We start from the raw sequence: 18014 nt of genomic DNA on the forward strand, positions 1-18014 counted from the left end.
CCCACATCATTCACAGACAGGGAGTTGACCCACGTGTCATAATTTTCACCTGGGCTCTGTCCTCTCCACCAGGTTTTATCATCCATGATAAATCTGAGTAACTTTTACATTAATTAATTATAAGGCAAATTCTGTTGCTCATATAGAAGTAGATATCAAAAAAATTTTCTCCAAGTAGTCATTTCCTTAGATAAACTTCAGTATAATCAGAATGGTCTTCTAGGACTAACATGATACCTTTGTTAATCTCGGTAATAATAAATAATAATAATAAAACCATAACTGTCCAGTCATTAAAATGGCCTTAACATTCTGTATCAATTATGGTTAAAAAGAAGGTCTTGGAAACATAATTCTCTGAAATTCTCATTTATTGGTTGATTAGTTCAGAACCCTAAAAGTCATTCAGTAAACAGGCAACAAAAGTTTGAGTAATTGCTGCAAGCCTGGCTCTGTGATTTGCACATGTTTACACCAGTCTCCCCATGCATTCTTTTTCAAATGACTTTAACATAATTAATATGAAATTATATATTAATAACAATGTTGCCTGAGTGCTAGTAATGTAAACAAAATTTATTTTTACTAAATATTTTAAATCCTTAATGTATATGTTGAGGTGTGTATCTTATTCCATTACATTTAATACTATTGAAGTTTGTTATTAATCATAACCATTTAATGCAAAACACAACCCTGATATTTTAACATAAGAAGAATAACTGATTCTTGGGAAAAATATAAGACTGTAAATTGAAAAACATGGAATTACCATCTCTTCCAGCTCACTTTTTTTCCTTCACATTTATGTTTTTCTTAAGGTAGCATAGAACTTTTATGACATAAAAGATTTAGTTAAGGAAAATGTTAGGAGAGATCTGTTTTTCTGCATAAGTTGATAATTAACCTAATGCAAGCTCATTATGACTCGAATAAGGATACCACAGATTCCCTTCTATTTTATCATTATACAAAGGAATAGATGTATTATGCAAAGGAATGCATATCTTAGCACAGATTAAATATTTTAATTTACATCATGAAAATATTGTTTCAAAGAAAATCAAATTAATAAAAATAAATTCCCTACTCTTTAAACTAGTGATAAGTAGCTTTTAGTGATAATTTATGAAATTCTAAATTAGATATCTTAATGAGTTTTGCTAGACAATATTAAGTCACATTTTGGTGTGAATAATATTATTTACATTTTGCTTAACTTCTGAGCATTTTCAGGACAAGGAGTATGTATTTTCAAATGGGCTTGGATTATCAGGTCCAACTATAATATAAGTAGATTTGTCCTGTTCCAAGAGATATTTTTAGGGGCATAGTTCAACATAGTTCAATTTAGAGAAATTAGGTGACATTTTATTTAATTTTTTTCCCAAGAAGCAAAAGAAAGCTGAGAAAACCCATCACCTGAAAATTGATCCATTAACAGATTGCTAAGGTTCATAAGCAGTACTTAAAATAAAATTACTTACTGTAATTATTCTTCATCTCTTGGGTCCCTTTTACTTTGCCTCTTTTATCAATCCTCAGATACCACTGTGTTCGACAGAAGAGTCTTCTCACTCTTATATCCCCTCCTTCCATGTAATCATAACTTCTTGTGTGTCGCTCAGGGCTGGAACAGTTCACATTTGTAGCCATTTGCTCTGGAGTCATGTCATTGCAAGCTAAAGATATAGTACCCACTAGACAGATAATGTGAAAGCATGATCTGTAGAGCAAAGTTGGCAGGATCCATGTCAGTATCCATTTGTGCATTATAGTGTAGTGCTCCGGGTGTTCATGAATAACATAATGAAAATTGAATCTTGAGTTGATTGTTACTCCTAGGTCATTGACCTCTTCCTATCTGTGAAGTGTAGATTGATTTAAGAAAGAGTAGTTGCTCTTTCCAAATTGTTAGCCTAATCCTTTTAGTTCCTGATAACAACACAGGATTCCTCTTTAAATAACTCTGTTGATAAATCCTCATAAAAACAGTTCGTAGTAAGTTCAGTTGCTGTGACGCTGTTTGCTATTTGACTTCTGTTTGCAATGAGAGATTAAGAATAGGGAGGGGAAGAGAGAGGAAGATAAAAATTGTATGTATAAATTTTGGTGGGTAAGTAGTAGTATAATATACAGTATAGGTTATTCTCTGAAGATACATTTAAAATAGCCTTCATAGAGGATGTCAAAATCTTTACCACTTTATGTGTAGATTTATAAAATTTATGCCTGAGTAGAGACAAAACAGAATATGACTGTACCATTCATTCCAATTGCTGTTTTGTGAGAACCATACTGCACTCAGAACTATTGATTTAAATTAAGTTTTTACAATTGCCACTAACAAAGTATGAGTGCTTTCTCCCTAGGCTTCTTTATTATATGCTTTTACATTTGTGGTTAATCAATTATTTTCTCCTGAACTGCCCAGGTTTTTTAAGTTAAATGTCAGGATTGCTCTGGAGAACTTCAACCTTATCTTTATGTTCTACAGCATAATTACTATAGATAGTTACATGACTCAAAAATCTTGTAACTTTACTTTCCTGCTCAGTACTAAAATCAGAGAAAGATAAACTTTTAGAAAACATTCAGCATTGTTTTTAAAGACAAAATAACAGTCACTTACTTGTTTTGTTGATAACAGCTGGATGTATAAGAATTCCATGTCTGTTGTCTGCCTTGTGCAACTTGAGCCTTTCTACTGTAGCTACAAACTATTTCTCAGCTGAAAAATTCTCCAGCAGAATCATAATTGTTTCCATAAATCAACGGGCAGGAGGATTTTCTCTCTGTGTGTGAGCGCGTGTGTGCTTGTGTGTGTGTGTGTGTGAGCCTTTTATTCAGGGCTTTTCGATAAATACCTTTGCTGACCTCATTGGAAGCAATTAAAACTTAGCCAGTGAGCTGTTAGTTGAATACAACAGCGAGAATAAAAGGAGGCTTGTATAGTATTCAATGGTCATGAGAGGGAGCTATGAACATGTTTTATGCTTAAATCTACAAGTGGGTACCTACTTTGTAGAAACAGATCTCTGGTTCTGAAGCAGTTAGAAGGGGAAAGGGAATTTTTTAAATCTTCTTTGCAATGTAGAAGTTGTATTATACTTGGAAAATTATTCATTTGAACATATATATAGGGTTTTTTAATACTTAGAAAATCTTTTCCATAGCTTTATGATACATGCATTTCTTCAATTACTTCTTTGTGCTCAGAATGTTAGAACAATGTATTAACTAACATATGAGTGCCTTAAAGCACTGTGTAGATAAGTTGAGTATTATCACATCATACAGAGACAATTAATTGAATATGAATATAAGTACAATTTTTATGTATTGTACTCCTAGGCTGAAAGTGAGAAGATCTAGATTCTTATTTGAGTTGGACCACTAATAACCGATATGACTTTGGGCAAGTTACCTGCTGTTCCAGAGTCTCAGCTGCTACATTTGTAAAATTGGTATATTGGTCTAATGACTCTCTGGTGCTTTACAATTCCATGATCTATGACTTATCTTCACTATTAATATAAGGAACAGGGCACCTACTTTTAAAAGCTGTTATTCTTAAAAATTAAAAAGGAGGAAATTGTTTCGCATTGATTATCAGTGTTTGAATTTTGCCTCAGTAAGAATATTGTAATAATAAATGTTAATTTAGAGATGGAATTATAAGATGTATTGCTAAGGTAAATAAGAGTAAGCTATTTTCCTTTCCAGCATGAGTTCTCTCCTTTACTTCCTGTTCTGGTATACATGAAGTAGTGCTCAAGTGTTGTATTAGATTCTTGGTGTAGAATAATTATGTTGTCTATCTAAATCAGTGTTAAGAAATATATTAAAATTATCTTTTTCATGTTATATACACCTCAAAACACACACACACACACACACATTCTTCTCTACTTGAAATGCACTACTTTACCACCAGGTGGTGCATGTAGACCAAATAGGAAAAGGAAATTAAATCTACTCAACTGGATTATAGTTTATGTGATTTCTCTTTGTATCTCTCCCTTTAGGGAACAGAATCAAAAGCACAGAATAGTTCAGATGTACCCAGTTACTCTTTATATGCCAAATGTCGAATGTTCCACATTTATTAAAGCAGAGGAGGACAGACTCTTTAATAATTGCATCTGTTGAAAGCTAGAAAGCTGAAAACATCCCATCATGTATTCTCTAAAAGGAGGAAGAGAAGGAGGAAAGAAAATATAATGTTACTGTGTTCTGAATCACACTCCACTAGTTTCGGAGGTAGCAATAATGAGCAGGCTCAGAATTCCTGGGACTTAGATATTGCTTCTAAAGAAATAAAAGTCATCATTAGTAAGTTTACAGTGTAAAGATACTCAAGAGCTACTAAATCCATTTGTTCCATACTGATCCCATGGATTTTAAACCAAGAAATCAGTAAGTTAGAAGTCAACATTTGCTAACTAAATGCTAAATACTTAAAAGAAATGGATAGTTTGTTAGCAAAGAGTGCTTAGTTCCTCCTAAATATCTGCTATATAGGATTGACTGTAAAATGGGAAACAAAAGGATAAAATTGTGATCTATGCACTTAAAGTGCATTAGATGCTGTTACACTCTGTAATTTGGAAATATGATCCCAGTAATATTAATGAACAGATTAATCTCAACAAGGGAACTATATCAGTGGTTTAAATTCTTTGATTATCATTTTTCTTATTGGAGAATTATTAATTCAGGATGGGCCCACAATTCATTAGGACCACAGCTATAATGGAGAACCAAACTTAGATTTCACTGTGTCCTTATTGTGCTTATGCTTCTAAAGGAATTCTCCAGGAACTAAGAATAACTTTGGGTAACTATAGATGGGGTAACCCTCTGGATATTTTAAGTTATACATTGGCAACCATTTGTTGCTCTTGTTTTAATAGACCTATAGTGATAGACTAAGCACAGAAATACTTTGAACCATTGTCTTTCTTTTGTTATTTGTAGATTGAATTTTCTTTTTTAACACACCATTGCTGACTTGAAAGAATTAAGTGGCCCAGCACGGTGGCTCATGCCTGTAATCCCAGCATTTTGGGAGGCCAAGGCAGGAGGATCACTTGAGGTCAGGAGTTTGAGACCAGCCTGACCAACATTGCAAAACCCCATCTCTACTAAAAATACAAAAATTAGTTGCACGCCTGTAATCCCAGCTCCTCTGGGGGCTGAGGTGGGAGAATCACTTCAGTCTGGGAGGCAGAGGTTGCAGTGAGCTGAGATCACACCGCTGCACTCCAGCCTGGGCAACAGACTTCATTTCAATAAATAATAATAATAATAATTAACTTCATTTTAAATTGGAAATACCTACATCTCATGAGTTTTAAATTTTTAAAACAAAAGATTATTGCATCTGTTCCTAAATATTGGCTTTTTAAAATGTGCTTTGGAGTAAAGGCTAACACTGGTAATCCTTCAAAAGGAAACAGTGCCTAATACTTGGATAGTTGATTTGGGGATAGAATGTATTAAACCAATAGAGAGAATCTATTTCAAAAAGTATCGCGAAAGCAGGCAGTTGTTAAAGTAATAATTAGCCACCTAACTTTTCTTAAGCAACCTGCGTTATATTCTTTATCCATGTAAAAGTAAATGAAAGAAAATAACTTTTGTTTTCATGAATTTTATGTTTTGATAGTTAATTTTAAAACTTTGCCTCATTCATAATCATGTATAATATAATCAGTAGAAGGGAACATAATTAAATATTTTCATTACTTTGCATTCTTACATCTTATTTTGTTCCATATCCTCTCAGTTTTCTTTCTTCCCCAAAATATAGATAATTCTTTTTATTAGTTTCTTGTGTATCTTTTCAGAGTTTCCTTATGCTTATACAGGCAAACTGGATACATATGTTTGTGTGGACATACATATGATTTTTACTTGTTTACTTTTTTACTTTTCCCCTTTTTATACAAAAGGTAGCACACCATATGCATTTTTCTGTATGTTGTTTTTTTTTTTACTTAATAAAAATAGAAAAATCTTCCTATCTCATTATTTAGGAAGCTTCTCACATTTTTGTTGTTGTTGTTATAGCTACAGGGTATTCTGCTGAATGGGTATACCACAATGTATTTGAGCAGCCTCCTATCGAGGAACATTTAATTTTTTTCAGTAGTTTTCTATTACCAAAAAAATGCTGTAATGAATAAAGACATAAAATATATCATTTTATACTATGAAAATAAATCTATAGGATCAATTTCCAGAAGTAGACTGCCTGGGACAAAAGGTATTAAAAACAAGTTATTGCCAACTTATCCTCCACACAGGTTGTACTAGTTTTATAATCCCACCAGCAGTACATAAGAGTGCCTGTTTATTTCAAAAAATTTATTGTCAAAACATTTGGAGTTTTGTTAATTTGACAAGTGAAAATGCCATTAAATTGTAGTTATCCTTTGCATTTCTCTTCTTATGAGACAAGGTAACCATCATGGACAAGTGCTACAAAGAAAAGATACATAGTGCCATGAGTATCTATAATAAGTGGCAATATGTAAGCGTTCCCTGAAAAAAATTCCACTAATGCTGCAACTTTGCAGCATGAGTGGGAGTTAACCAGGTGAAGAGGCACTGTACAAAAAAAAAAAAAAAAAAACAAAAAACTGTCCTTTTGACAGTGAAACACAGGTTTAGTCCTAGTAGAGAGAATGAGAAGGGACTGTGGTGCATGAAGAGGTTGGAGAGGCAGACAGGATCTCCATGTGCTTTATTAAGACATATGATCTGTATTCCAAGAGCAATAGGAAGCCATTATAGTATGGTAAGCAGAAGAGTGACATGATCAGAATTGTACTCTGCCTCTGTTGTGGTCAAAACTTAATTCCAGTTTTGTTGTGGTCAAAACTTAATTGGCAGAATGGGCTTATGAAATATTAAGTTGTGTTCATTTATCCCATTTTTTCTGTTCTTCATATGTTCAAAAAGATATTGGAAAGGAAAGGTTGAGGGGAAAAAGTCATAAATGCTTCCTGACTAGGTTAAAACATGAATCCCTTTCAAAACATCATGCCAAGTGCACTGAAAATAAAGGAAGCACTAGAGTGCATTTGAGAAGCAGCCCAGGGAAACTATCATAAAGTCCCATGGACCTAGGAGCATAGATAAAAGTTTATGGCCCCCATATTTGGGGAGCCACGCTTGTATATGTATCTGTACCACAGCACCACAGCACGTAGCAGAGGCAGCAATACTCCAGAGAATCAGGGCTGCCTCATGTGTCTGAACAAATAGGTCCATAAGGACCCCTCATAAATATTTCCCATGTTTTAAAATAATTCTGGAAGTAGCCGGGAGTTCAGACCTGTAGAAACTATGTGAACAGAGTGAGTGAATACCCCAGAAGAGGAATCAGGGTAGACAAATGACTCAGCCAGATACCCTAGCTTTGGCCATGCATAAAACTCTTGAAATCTATCCCATCTTGAAACAGAAGAGGGAAACCCAAGAATAACCGAGGTTAAGTTTTTTACCAAACTGGAAGAGCAGAATTCTCAAAATTATGCCTAAGTTTATTTATATTTATAAATATAAATTTATATGTTATTCTTTGCATATCTGAAATTGTGGTCCAACACATATTTCTTTTTTTCTTTTTTTTTTTTATCTTTTAGGTTCAAGGGTACATGTGCAGATGTGTTATACAGTTTAAACTCATGTCACAAGGGTTCAGTGTACAGATTATCACCGAAGCACTAAGCATAGTACCTGATAGTTATATTTTCTGATCCTCTCCCTCTTCCCTCCCTCCACCCTCAAGTAGACCCCAGTATCTGTTGTTCCTCTATTTCTGTTCATTTGTTCTCACTATTTAGCTCTATTTATAAGTGAGAGAATATGGTATTTGATTTGCTGTTCCTGTGTTAGTTTGCCAAGAATAATGGCTTCCAGCTCCATCCATGTTCCTGCAAAGGACATGATCCTGTCCTCTTTATTGGCTGCAAAGTATTCCATTGTCTATATGTACCACATTGTCTTTATCCAGTCTACCATTGAGGGCATTTAGATTGATTCCCAGTCTTTGCTATTGTGAATAGTGCTGCAATGAACACACACGTGCATGTGTCTTTATGGTAAAATGATTTATATTCCTTTGGGTACATACCCAGTAATAGAATCCTAAATGGTAATTGTGTTTTTAGTTCTTTGAGGAATTGCCACACTTCTTTTCATAATGGTTGAACTAATTTACACTCCTATCAGCAGTGTATAAGTGTTCCCTTTTCTCTGCAAGCTTGCCAGCATTTATTTTTTGACTTTTTAATAATAGCTATTCTGACTGATCTGAGATAGGATCTCACTGTGTTTTTTATTTGCATTTCTCTAATGATTAGTGATATTGAGCATTTTTTCATATGTTTTTTAGACACATGTATGTCTTTCAAAATTGTTCATGTCCTTTGCGCACTTTTTAATGGGGCTGTTTGATTTTGCTTGTAAATTTGTTTAAGCTACTTATAGATGCTGGATGTTAAATCTTTGTCAGATGCATTGTTTGCAAAAATTTTCTCCTATTCTGTAGGTTGTCTGTTTACTTTGTTGATAATTTCCTTTGCTGTGCAGGAGCTCTTTAGCTTAATTAGATCTCATTTGTCCATTTTTGCTTTTGTTGCAATTGCTTTTGGCATGTTTGTCATGAAATCTTTGCTAGTTCCTATGTCCAGAATGGTATTTACTAGGTTATCTTCCAGGGTTTTTATAGTTTTAAGTTTTACATTTAAGTCTTTAATCCATCTTTAGTTTAATTTTTGTATGTGGTGTAAGGAAGGGGTCCAGCTTCAATCTGCTGCATATGGCTAGCCAGTTATCCCAGCACCGTTTATTGAACGGGGAGTTATTTCTTCATTGCTTGTTTTTGTGAGATTTGTCAAAGATCAGATAGTTGTGGGTTATGCAGCCTTATTTCTAGGCTCATTCTGATACACTGGTCTATGTATCTCTTTCTGTACCAGTACCATACTGTTTTAGCACTGTTGCCTTATAGTATAGTTTGGAGTCAGGTAGCATGATGCCTCCAGCTTTGTTATTATTTTTTTAAGAGAGTCACCCAGGCTGGAGTGCAGTGGCATAATCATGGCTTACTGCAGCCTTGACTTCCTGGGCTCAGGTGATCCTTCTGCCTCCTGAGTAGCCAGGACTACAGGCATGCATCACCATACCAGGCTATTGTTTTGTATTTTTTGTAAAGACAGGATTTTTTCATATTGCCCAGGCTGGTCTCAAACTCCTAGCCTCAAGCAATCTGCCTACCTGGGACTCCCAACATGCTGGGATTGCAGGTGTGAGCAGCTGCACCCAACCAGCTATGTTCTTTTGGCCTAGGATTGCCTTGGATCTTCAGGGTCTTTTATGGTTCCGTATGAATTTTAAGCTAGTTTTCTTTAGTTATGTGAAGAATGTCATTAGTAGTTTGATAGGAATAGCATTGAATCTATAAATTGCTTTGAGCAGTATGGCCATTTTAATGATCTTGATTCTCCTATCCATGAACATGGAATGTTTTTCCATGCATCTGTGTCATCTCTGATTTCTTTGAGCAATGTTTTATAATTTTCATTTTGGAGATCTTTCACCTCCCTAGTTAGTTGTATTCCTAGGAAGGTATTTGTGTGTGTGTGTGGCAATTGTGAATGGGATTGCGTTCCTGATTTGGCTTTCAGCTTGACTGTTGGTGTATAGGAATGCTAGTGATTTTTGTACATTGATTTTGAATCCCGAAACTTTGCTAAACTTATTTATCAGTTCAAAGAGCTTTTGGACAGAGACTATAGGGTTTTCTACGTAGAAAATCATGTCATCTGCAAACAGGGGTAGTTTGACTTCCTCTCTTCCTATTTGGATGCCTTTTATTTCTTTTTCTTGCCTGATAGTTCTAACCAGGACTTCAGGTACGATGTTGAATAGAAGTGGTGAGAGAGGGCATCTTTGTCCAAGACATATTTCTACTACATTCTCAGTGCTGTCCTTACACTATGAATTTATCTTCCTCTTTTCTTCTGTCCACCCCATTCCATAAATCAGCTTGAACCCTGGGTCATGCCATATAACCAATCTTACTTATTTCCTTGATTCATCCATCTAACAAATATTTATCAAATAGATACTTGGTGCCAGATGTTGTCCTGACCTTTTGGAGATACAATGGTGAATATTCTGGAAATGACCTCTGCCCTAACAGAGCATGCATTCCAGTGAGAGAACAAACATAAACAAGTAGATTGGTGGGGGGTGTGAGGTGGGCGGTGGATCTTGGTGTGTTCCAAGAACTGAAAGAAGGCTAATATGAATGAAAAGTGGAAAAAGTAGTGAGAGATGAATGAACCTGAAGAGGTAGGCAGGGACCAGATCATAATGAACTTTGTAGGTCACAGTAATAGGAGTTTGGGTTTATTCTAAGTATTAATATAAAAGGAGGCTGTAGTATGGACATGTCAACCCAAACCTGATGGGCCTGGTCAAAGACAGTAGTTTAAACTCTGGCATAAAATCCCAAAAGTAATTGAGCAAGCCTGAGGTCCCTGTAAATCCTCAATTATGTAAACTTGTGCTTACCCTTGGCATAATGCTCTAACATTTTAAAACTAACTGTATATAAGATACAAAGTATGAGTCACATGCTCAAAATTGTGGTGTGCCTGTGACTCAAATATATAAATATCTCAGTTTACGAAAGTTACTTGACTCTTGTATCTCTGAGTCTATAAAAATTTATGCTTTAATTTTATATTTCTAAGAAGTTATCTGAAATGCTAATCTAAATTTAAAGTTCTTAAAATTATATTATGAATTTACTGAATTGTGATACAACTTTAGACCTGGAGCAAAATCTCTAGTTGGAGCTACTATTTTGGGTTTTTTTTTTTCTTTTCCACTTTTACATTTCTATATAATGAAAGCATATTATATAATTCATTTTTTATTGTCTTGAGTTCCCTTAAGTTACTGCTTAACTTTAGGAAATAATCAATTTCCTTGAGTCAGTGCTTTACATTGGTGCCTAGTTTTGACAGCTTCATGCCATTCTAAATGTTGAAAAATGTTCTAACAGAGAGAGTTTTGCTTCATCCCAAGAAGAACATCATGACAAACAAAGACCCTGTGCAATTGAGGTTATTACATTGTTAGCTCTAAATTGTCATTATTTGGTTCTACATGAATTGTCTGTGTAGCAAGGCAGCAAAATGAGGGGTAAATCTAGCCATAGTAATTTTTCTTTTAAAAATGTTTCATGTTAGTAGCAATGTAGCAAAATGTGTTAGTAGCAAAACTGGCTTAAGTTTTAATTCATTAACTTTCAAAGCATGTTCAAAAGTGAGAAAAACAGGCAGAGTAAAAGTAATTATGATAGTAAAGAAGAAAAAGAAAGTTATGGAGTCCACCACCTTAATTATAGAGCTACATCCATGAAAAGCCAAGTATTCAGTAAAAATTTGTATTTGTGTAAAACTGGTGGCTATCACAATAACTTACGCACAAGAAAGGAGGTTTATACTTCTGCTTAAGCTCCTCTTCAAGCTAAACGTTCTTTCTATCCTCAGCTATAACTTATATTTTTCCTTCCATAGTTTTAAACATCAATTCAAACATAGTGAGTCCTCCTTATTCCTCTAATTAATTCCAAAAAATGTCAGTTCTACCACAACTTCTTCTACACCTGTTTCTTCCTATCAGTTATCACTTTCACATCCTAGATCAAGTTATTGTTATAGTTCACATTAATTCTACTCCTAATCCAACTCTTTGTATCTTCTCTCCCCAATCCCCAATCCATTTTAAATGTTGTTATGTTTCTAAAACATAATTGCAACCATGTTATTTCTCTGCCGCAAAGTCATCAGTGACATCCCCATTTTTCCTAAATAAAACTCTACTCTTCTTTTTCCAGTATGCAGACTACTATTTCCAATGTCCTCTGTGATCCTCAATATCCCCCAAACACTAGGCTTTCTCACTTGGTTTGGGGTGTAGGGAGATTCCCCCCTCCCTCCCCACCCCCAGCACTTCTCCTTTTGGTAGAGCAGTGGACTAACAGAGAAGAAATTCCCCTCACAAATTCTCTCCCTCTCTACCTTCTCTCCCTCACTATCTCCCCATCTCTTTCTCTCTCTCTCTCTCTCTCTCTCTCTCTCATATATATATTCAGTCTGCATGAGGAACCCAAGAGTCATGTAACCAATTATCAGACATTTCCTTTGAAATTTTACATATTGAGTTTTTAATGATGCAATAAAGTCCTTGGTCCTATTTAACTGATAACTCAGCTAATTATTTTAAATCAGCACTTACTCTGTATTCAGATAGTGTGCACTATGACATACTGTTCAATAAGATAAGCAAGGTGCCTGACTTAGAGCCTAAATTATTGGAGGAGGGGGCAGATAATAGACATTAAAAATAACTCTGATGGCTATTTCAGGAGGAAATAAATAGGTTACTATGAAGTCAAATAACACAGAAAGGAGAAGGATGTTTCAAATCTCATTACGAAATGTCTTTCTGTAGAATTTTAATTTAAGCTGAGATCTGATAAATAAAAAGAAATCCAAAGTGGAGGTAGAGCATTCTAGATAAAGGTAACGAGAGCCAAAGTTATGAGGTGAAAATGAGCTTGTTGTGTTCTAGAAACCAAAATGTAGTATAACTGGAGCATACTGAACAAAGGGAAAGTTGGGCAATACAAGACCAATGTACCTAAGACCTTGATACCAACATTAAAGACTTTTGATCCTAAGCATAATAAGTTATAATTAGCAAGTATAATGGGTATAATCATTCCGAAAATTTTTTGGAGAATGTTTGGGAGATGGCAAAAGTTGAAGTAAGGAGACTGGTTAGGAGGCCATGATTGAAATACAGGTCAGAGATGATATCTTAGACTAATTATGGTAGGGGAGATGGAAAGGAGTAGGTAGATGTATGTTGGAGACTGTATTAGTCTGTTCTCATGCTGCTGATAAATTCATACCAGCAACTGGGCAATTTACAAAAGAAAGAGGTTTAATCGACCTACAGTTCCACATGGCTGGGGAGGCCTCATGATCATGGTGGAAGGCAAGGAGGAGCATGGCAGGTCTTACACAGATGGTAGCAGGTAAAGAGAGAGAATGAGAGAGAATCAAAAGTGGAAACCTCTTACAAAACCACCAGATCTCGTAAGACTTATTCACTACCATGAGAACAGTATGGGGGAAACTGCTCCCATGATTCAGTTATCTCCCACCAGGTCTCTCCCACAACATGTGGGAATTATGGGAGTACAATTCAAGATGAGATTTGGGTGAGGACACAGAGCCAAACCATATCAGGGACAAAGCCTGATTCAATGTAAGAGACAAAGAGGAGTCAAGGTTAAATTCCAGATGTCCAATATTTGTAACTAGATAAATGGTGATGTCATTTGCTGAGCTAAGGGAGACTGGGAGAAGACCATGATTAGAGGGGAAAATCAGACAACTGGAAAGTTTGGCTGAGAGAAATGCTATCACCCAAGGGCCAATTCATTCTGGATCAGAGAGATCTGGACCTTTTACTCCTTTGAATGAGAACCAAGAAGCATCTTGAAATTCAATTTCCACACAAGTGTGGAAGTAGAAACAATATCTCTTTTTAAGGATATCTGGTGCAAAAGGAAAGTGTTTATTAACTATGCATTTTAATGAAAATAATAAGGGCCATCCTCCCTCATTTTTCTAATTAAGGATGTCTCTGACAACCAGCATATCATAGGCCCCAGTAATGTAATACATGAAAAAGATCAGAAGTCAAACTATATTATGGGACTTTATTGTGAAAACCTAGAACTGATTTATTCTTTGATTTCAGCTATAAATGGGTTTCAAAGTTGCCAAAATATAAGTTAATGTACTTAGTATTCAAATCAATTCTTGTGACATGGAGAAAAAAAATTGTAAGAATAACAGTGTTGATATTTTGAAAAAAGTTTAATCCTTAGTACCCTCTCTGGTTATTTTACCTGAAAGAAAATTGCTTTCATATTCCTGAAAGCTATACTTCTTTCCATAGCAGGATGTTAGCAGAGAAACATAGTAGCAGAGTTGCTCATATCAGATTATAACACCACCCTGTATTGCTCAACAAAAAGAATATGTTAAAACTAAAATCTTGTCTAATGCCAAGAAAAAATGGCTAATTTGGCAAAAATTATATTAGTCATTTTACAGTGCCCAGAAGAACAATAAAATAAGACTGATTTTTTCTAATATAATTTTTTTGGCTACACATGATTATAGCTTTGATTTCTTAGCCTAAGTAGTTTGGAAGTTGGAAACATTGTAGCATGAGCTTAGAAAGCTGCTGAATAAGTAGAAATACAAAATTATAGCATGTTTTAGAAGAAATATTGCTTCTTAATGCCAAGTACTGTATGTGTAATAAATCAAACTGTCACCTGGTTTAATTGAATCAATAAAATAATATGGAAATAGCTTATTAGCTTATCTGCAAATGAGGATGTAAAAGTACTGAAAGATGTTTGAAAATTGCTTTCTCTCTAAAATATTTAAAATTCTCCATAACAATTGATATATCCTATTATTTTTGCACAATTTTGGAAATGTCTGCAAAGCAAAAAAGACAAGGTTGAACTCAAAACCCAATTTGAATGGTAACAAATTCTGAATTGAGAGATTCCAAATATAAGAACTTTTGCCATATTTTAAATTATGCTAAAAATACATGGTTTATTAGGATAATATTTATTATTTTTGCCTTGAATAAATAAAATTAAAGGGGATAATTCTAGTTCTTAGTAAAACTAAAGGATTAAGTAAAAGTCTGCTTCAAAAATGGTAATGAAATTTTTTATATGTACTCATCCTTTACCTTGATTGCCTTCTTTATGCCTTCCATTTCATTTTATGCCACTCAGCATGTTGACATATTGTGACAATAAATATACCTTATTTCCAATGTCATCAAATATAAAAGCAGAATGCAAACTCTGAAGTATCAAAAATATCATTGTTCATTTTATTTCTCAAAAAGGTGGACAAGAAAGAATGAAATATATAAAATTTTTGGATTATTTTAGCATACCTAGAATATATTTTGATTTTAAAGGGGACTTCTTTTCTTTCAACAATGTTCCTCATCTCATTAGTACTTAATTTATCCCTTTTAGAATGAGAAATCATCTTTTTTTTCTGTTTTTCACTTCCTTGGTTTACAGATAAAATTATATTGTGCTATTACCTTGGTGATACCAAATATTTACAAAGATTTGGGAATTTTTTACGGGGTTCTATTTTCAATTCTGCAACTTTTTTTTTTATCCTATCCATCCTCCTTCCCTTTGTCTGCATTTTTATTTTCCACTGTTATAATTTTTTCCTAGCTCCCTCTCTCATTTGCTTACTTTCACTCCCTTTCTCCCCACATCCCCCACACACAGATACACACACACACACACACACACACTCAAATGCTTTTTCTGTCATACCCATGCTTCAGGTTTCTAGAAAACTCCTTAGATCATTCTTATATTAATTTTCTACTCATTTTTTCAATCTAGTCTTGAAAAACACATCTGGCTTCCATTCTAATCTGTATTCCTCTGAGAGTAGCATCATGTTATACAAGTCAAAGAATTCTCAAATAATAACCCATAATGATGCATCTTCTGGTAATTTAAACTTTTATCCAGTAACTTTAAAAGAGCTATTCATGTAGTCTAACTTGGCAGCCTTTTTTTTTTAAGATAAAAGTTTATGGAGGTAAGGTCTGTATGGGTAACTATTTAAAGAAACAATATTTGGAAACCTACTTTTCAAAATGAGAAATTTTTGAAACTAAACATGGAAAATGATGTGCTATTTTCAGTAGCAATTCATTTCTGAGAGTTCACAATTGAAATGACACATACAACTTATGTGCTATGGAAATGAGGTGATAGTGAAGCCTATGTACTGAAAAAGGAAGACAAAAACATTATAACTACTAAGAAAGAACAAGTAGATGTTAGTGAGAAATTATTGAAAACTACTTACAAAACATAAAGCTATGTGCATTATGAGAATATACAGTGTTCAGAGGTAGTATGAAACAACGTGACCTATGAGGAGTTGTCAGGATTCAAACGATTTGCAGTCAGACATTCTGCATTTGAATTCTTGTTCTTAATAATTGTGTGACATAGGCAAGTTTAACTTCTCTGAGTCCATCACATGTTACAAAAATAATAGAGGACAAATTTCCACTGGAAGAAGACTAAAGGGCTGGCGAGTGGATGTAAAAAATAAATAGGGTACTTTAGAAGATCTGAAGTGAGACTACAGTTTGAAAGAAGATAATTAGATAATTCCAGTGGCAGCATTATAGGTGAGATTGAGCAGAAACTCACGTGGGAACATCAGCCTGAAAAGAAGTGAGAAGAAGGGAAATACTAGAGCCTGAATGATCCTAATAAACAGTAAAAGCTGAGATGAATATAGTAGAAAACAGAGACTAATCTTCTGGCATACATCTCTATTTTATATATTAAAGGCTTACATAGCATTTACTGCATGCCAGGCAATTTTCTAAGCATTTTATAAAATTAAATAATGCAGTCATATTAAGTTGGCATTATTTTTATCCTCATTTTGCAAGTGATGAAACTAGTCTTAGCTATAGTTTGCCAGAACAGGGAAAGAAGTGGAATAAAATTTGAGGTGACATCAGTTCTCCAGCAAACATTGCTAGAAAGTTAAAGGACAGATAGTTCTGTCCAGGAAGAAAATAGTAATAACACTAATAATTACAACAGCAGCATTTATTGAGCCTTTATTAAGTGTCAGTCACTGTTTTAAGTTTATATCTCTCTCTCTTTTGGCACATATATATTCCTATTTTTATATATATATACATATAGAGAGAGAGAAAGAGAGAGAGAGAAGGAACAGTAATAAAAGAGTTTAAGTACTCCTTTATCCTCATTTTCCAGATGAAGAAACAAGGCACAAGAGAGTTTAAGTAACTTTCACAAGTTAATAAAGTTTGAAATAAATTGGAATATTGATACAGATGGGCTAATCTGAAGCCTGAGCCTTTAGTCACTATTACTTTCAACATAGGATTTATTTTCATAAAGGGGGTGGGGAGGGTGTCCCTAACATGCTTCACTTTTTCAAGTATGTGGCATCTTAAAGTGGAATATGCTAGTTGACATGGTCAGCTCACATGTAAAGAACCCAAATAAGAAGCCCTCCAATACTGAAGTGAAACTTGCTAAGAAAAAAAAAGTACTCATCTCCAGAGGACTCTCATGCCAGCCAGCCATAATACTAAACTTAATCTTTAATAATACATATGAACCAAAGATGACAAACATTTGGAGAAAAGAAGAAAGATCCAAGTGAAGGCACCAAGAAAACTGATCCTTCATAAAGGCAATCCAAGAAATAAAAAATATGTATTTCAAATTCTTACTAGAATTTATATACTCATTCATTTAAAAAATATTCACTATACACCTCCTACTATGTTTCAGACTCCAAATTGTGGTAGTAAATGCCATGGTGATATAACCCCACCCCTCCACCTTCAGAAAAAACAACAGCAGCAACACCTGTTACTTGCTCCCATGGAGCTTATTTGAAATTATATTGCATTATTTTAAAAGCATAATGTGACAGAAAATGAAGCAGGAAAAAAAACAGGATTAGGAATCAAGAATATGATAGCACAACAAATAATTTGGCAGAATGGTTAAGTAATAGACTGAATATGGCTAAAAAGCAAATAAATTATTTTTAATGTCCAGCATTCAAAATTAGAACAAAAAACAGAGAGGTAGAAAATAGAGAAATGTTAAAGGATATGGAAGATCAATTTAGATAGTTTGTCTTCACTTCAAAACGAATTCCAGGAAGAAAATATGACGGAAAAGCGAGAGCGCAATGAACACTTCACAAAACTGAATAAGAACTCAAGTGATCAGTTGAAATGACCCACCAATGGCTAAGCATAATGAGTAA

General features: G+C 34.3%; 3 protein-coding genes across 10 annotated transcripts in view; 1 reads left to right on the forward strand and 2 right to left on the reverse strand.

The window, feature by feature from the left end:
• Positions 1–1773, reverse strand: part of LOC105490607 (fibroblast growth factor 7) — a 66668-nt gene extending 64895 nt beyond the window's left edge. Inside the window, exon 1 of the mRNA XM_011756402.3 lies at positions 1488–1773. Within this exon, the coding sequence (XP_011754704.1) occupies positions 1488–1773 (286 nt within the window). The remainder of the gene's footprint in view (positions 1–1487) is intronic.
• Positions 1–18014, forward strand: part of LOC105490614 (family with sequence similarity 227 member B) — a 283260-nt gene that overhangs the window by 175998 nt on the left and 89248 nt on the right. The gene's annotated exons all lie outside the window — the stretch shown is intronic.
• LOC105490574 (galactokinase 2) overlaps positions 4118–18014 on the reverse strand; it is a 275378-nt gene continuing 261481 nt past the window's right edge. The window contains exon 12 of the transcript XR_003019991.2: positions 4118–4188. The gene's annotated coding sequence lies outside the window, so the exon portion shown is untranslated. The remainder of the gene's footprint in view (positions 4189–18014) is intronic.

This window comes from Macaca nemestrina, chromosome 7, assembly GCF_043159975.1.
Source record: "Macaca nemestrina isolate mMacNem1 chromosome 7, mMacNem.hap1, whole genome shotgun sequence".
Taxonomy (NCBI): Eukaryota; Metazoa; Chordata; class Mammalia; order Primates; family Cercopithecidae; genus Macaca; species Macaca nemestrina.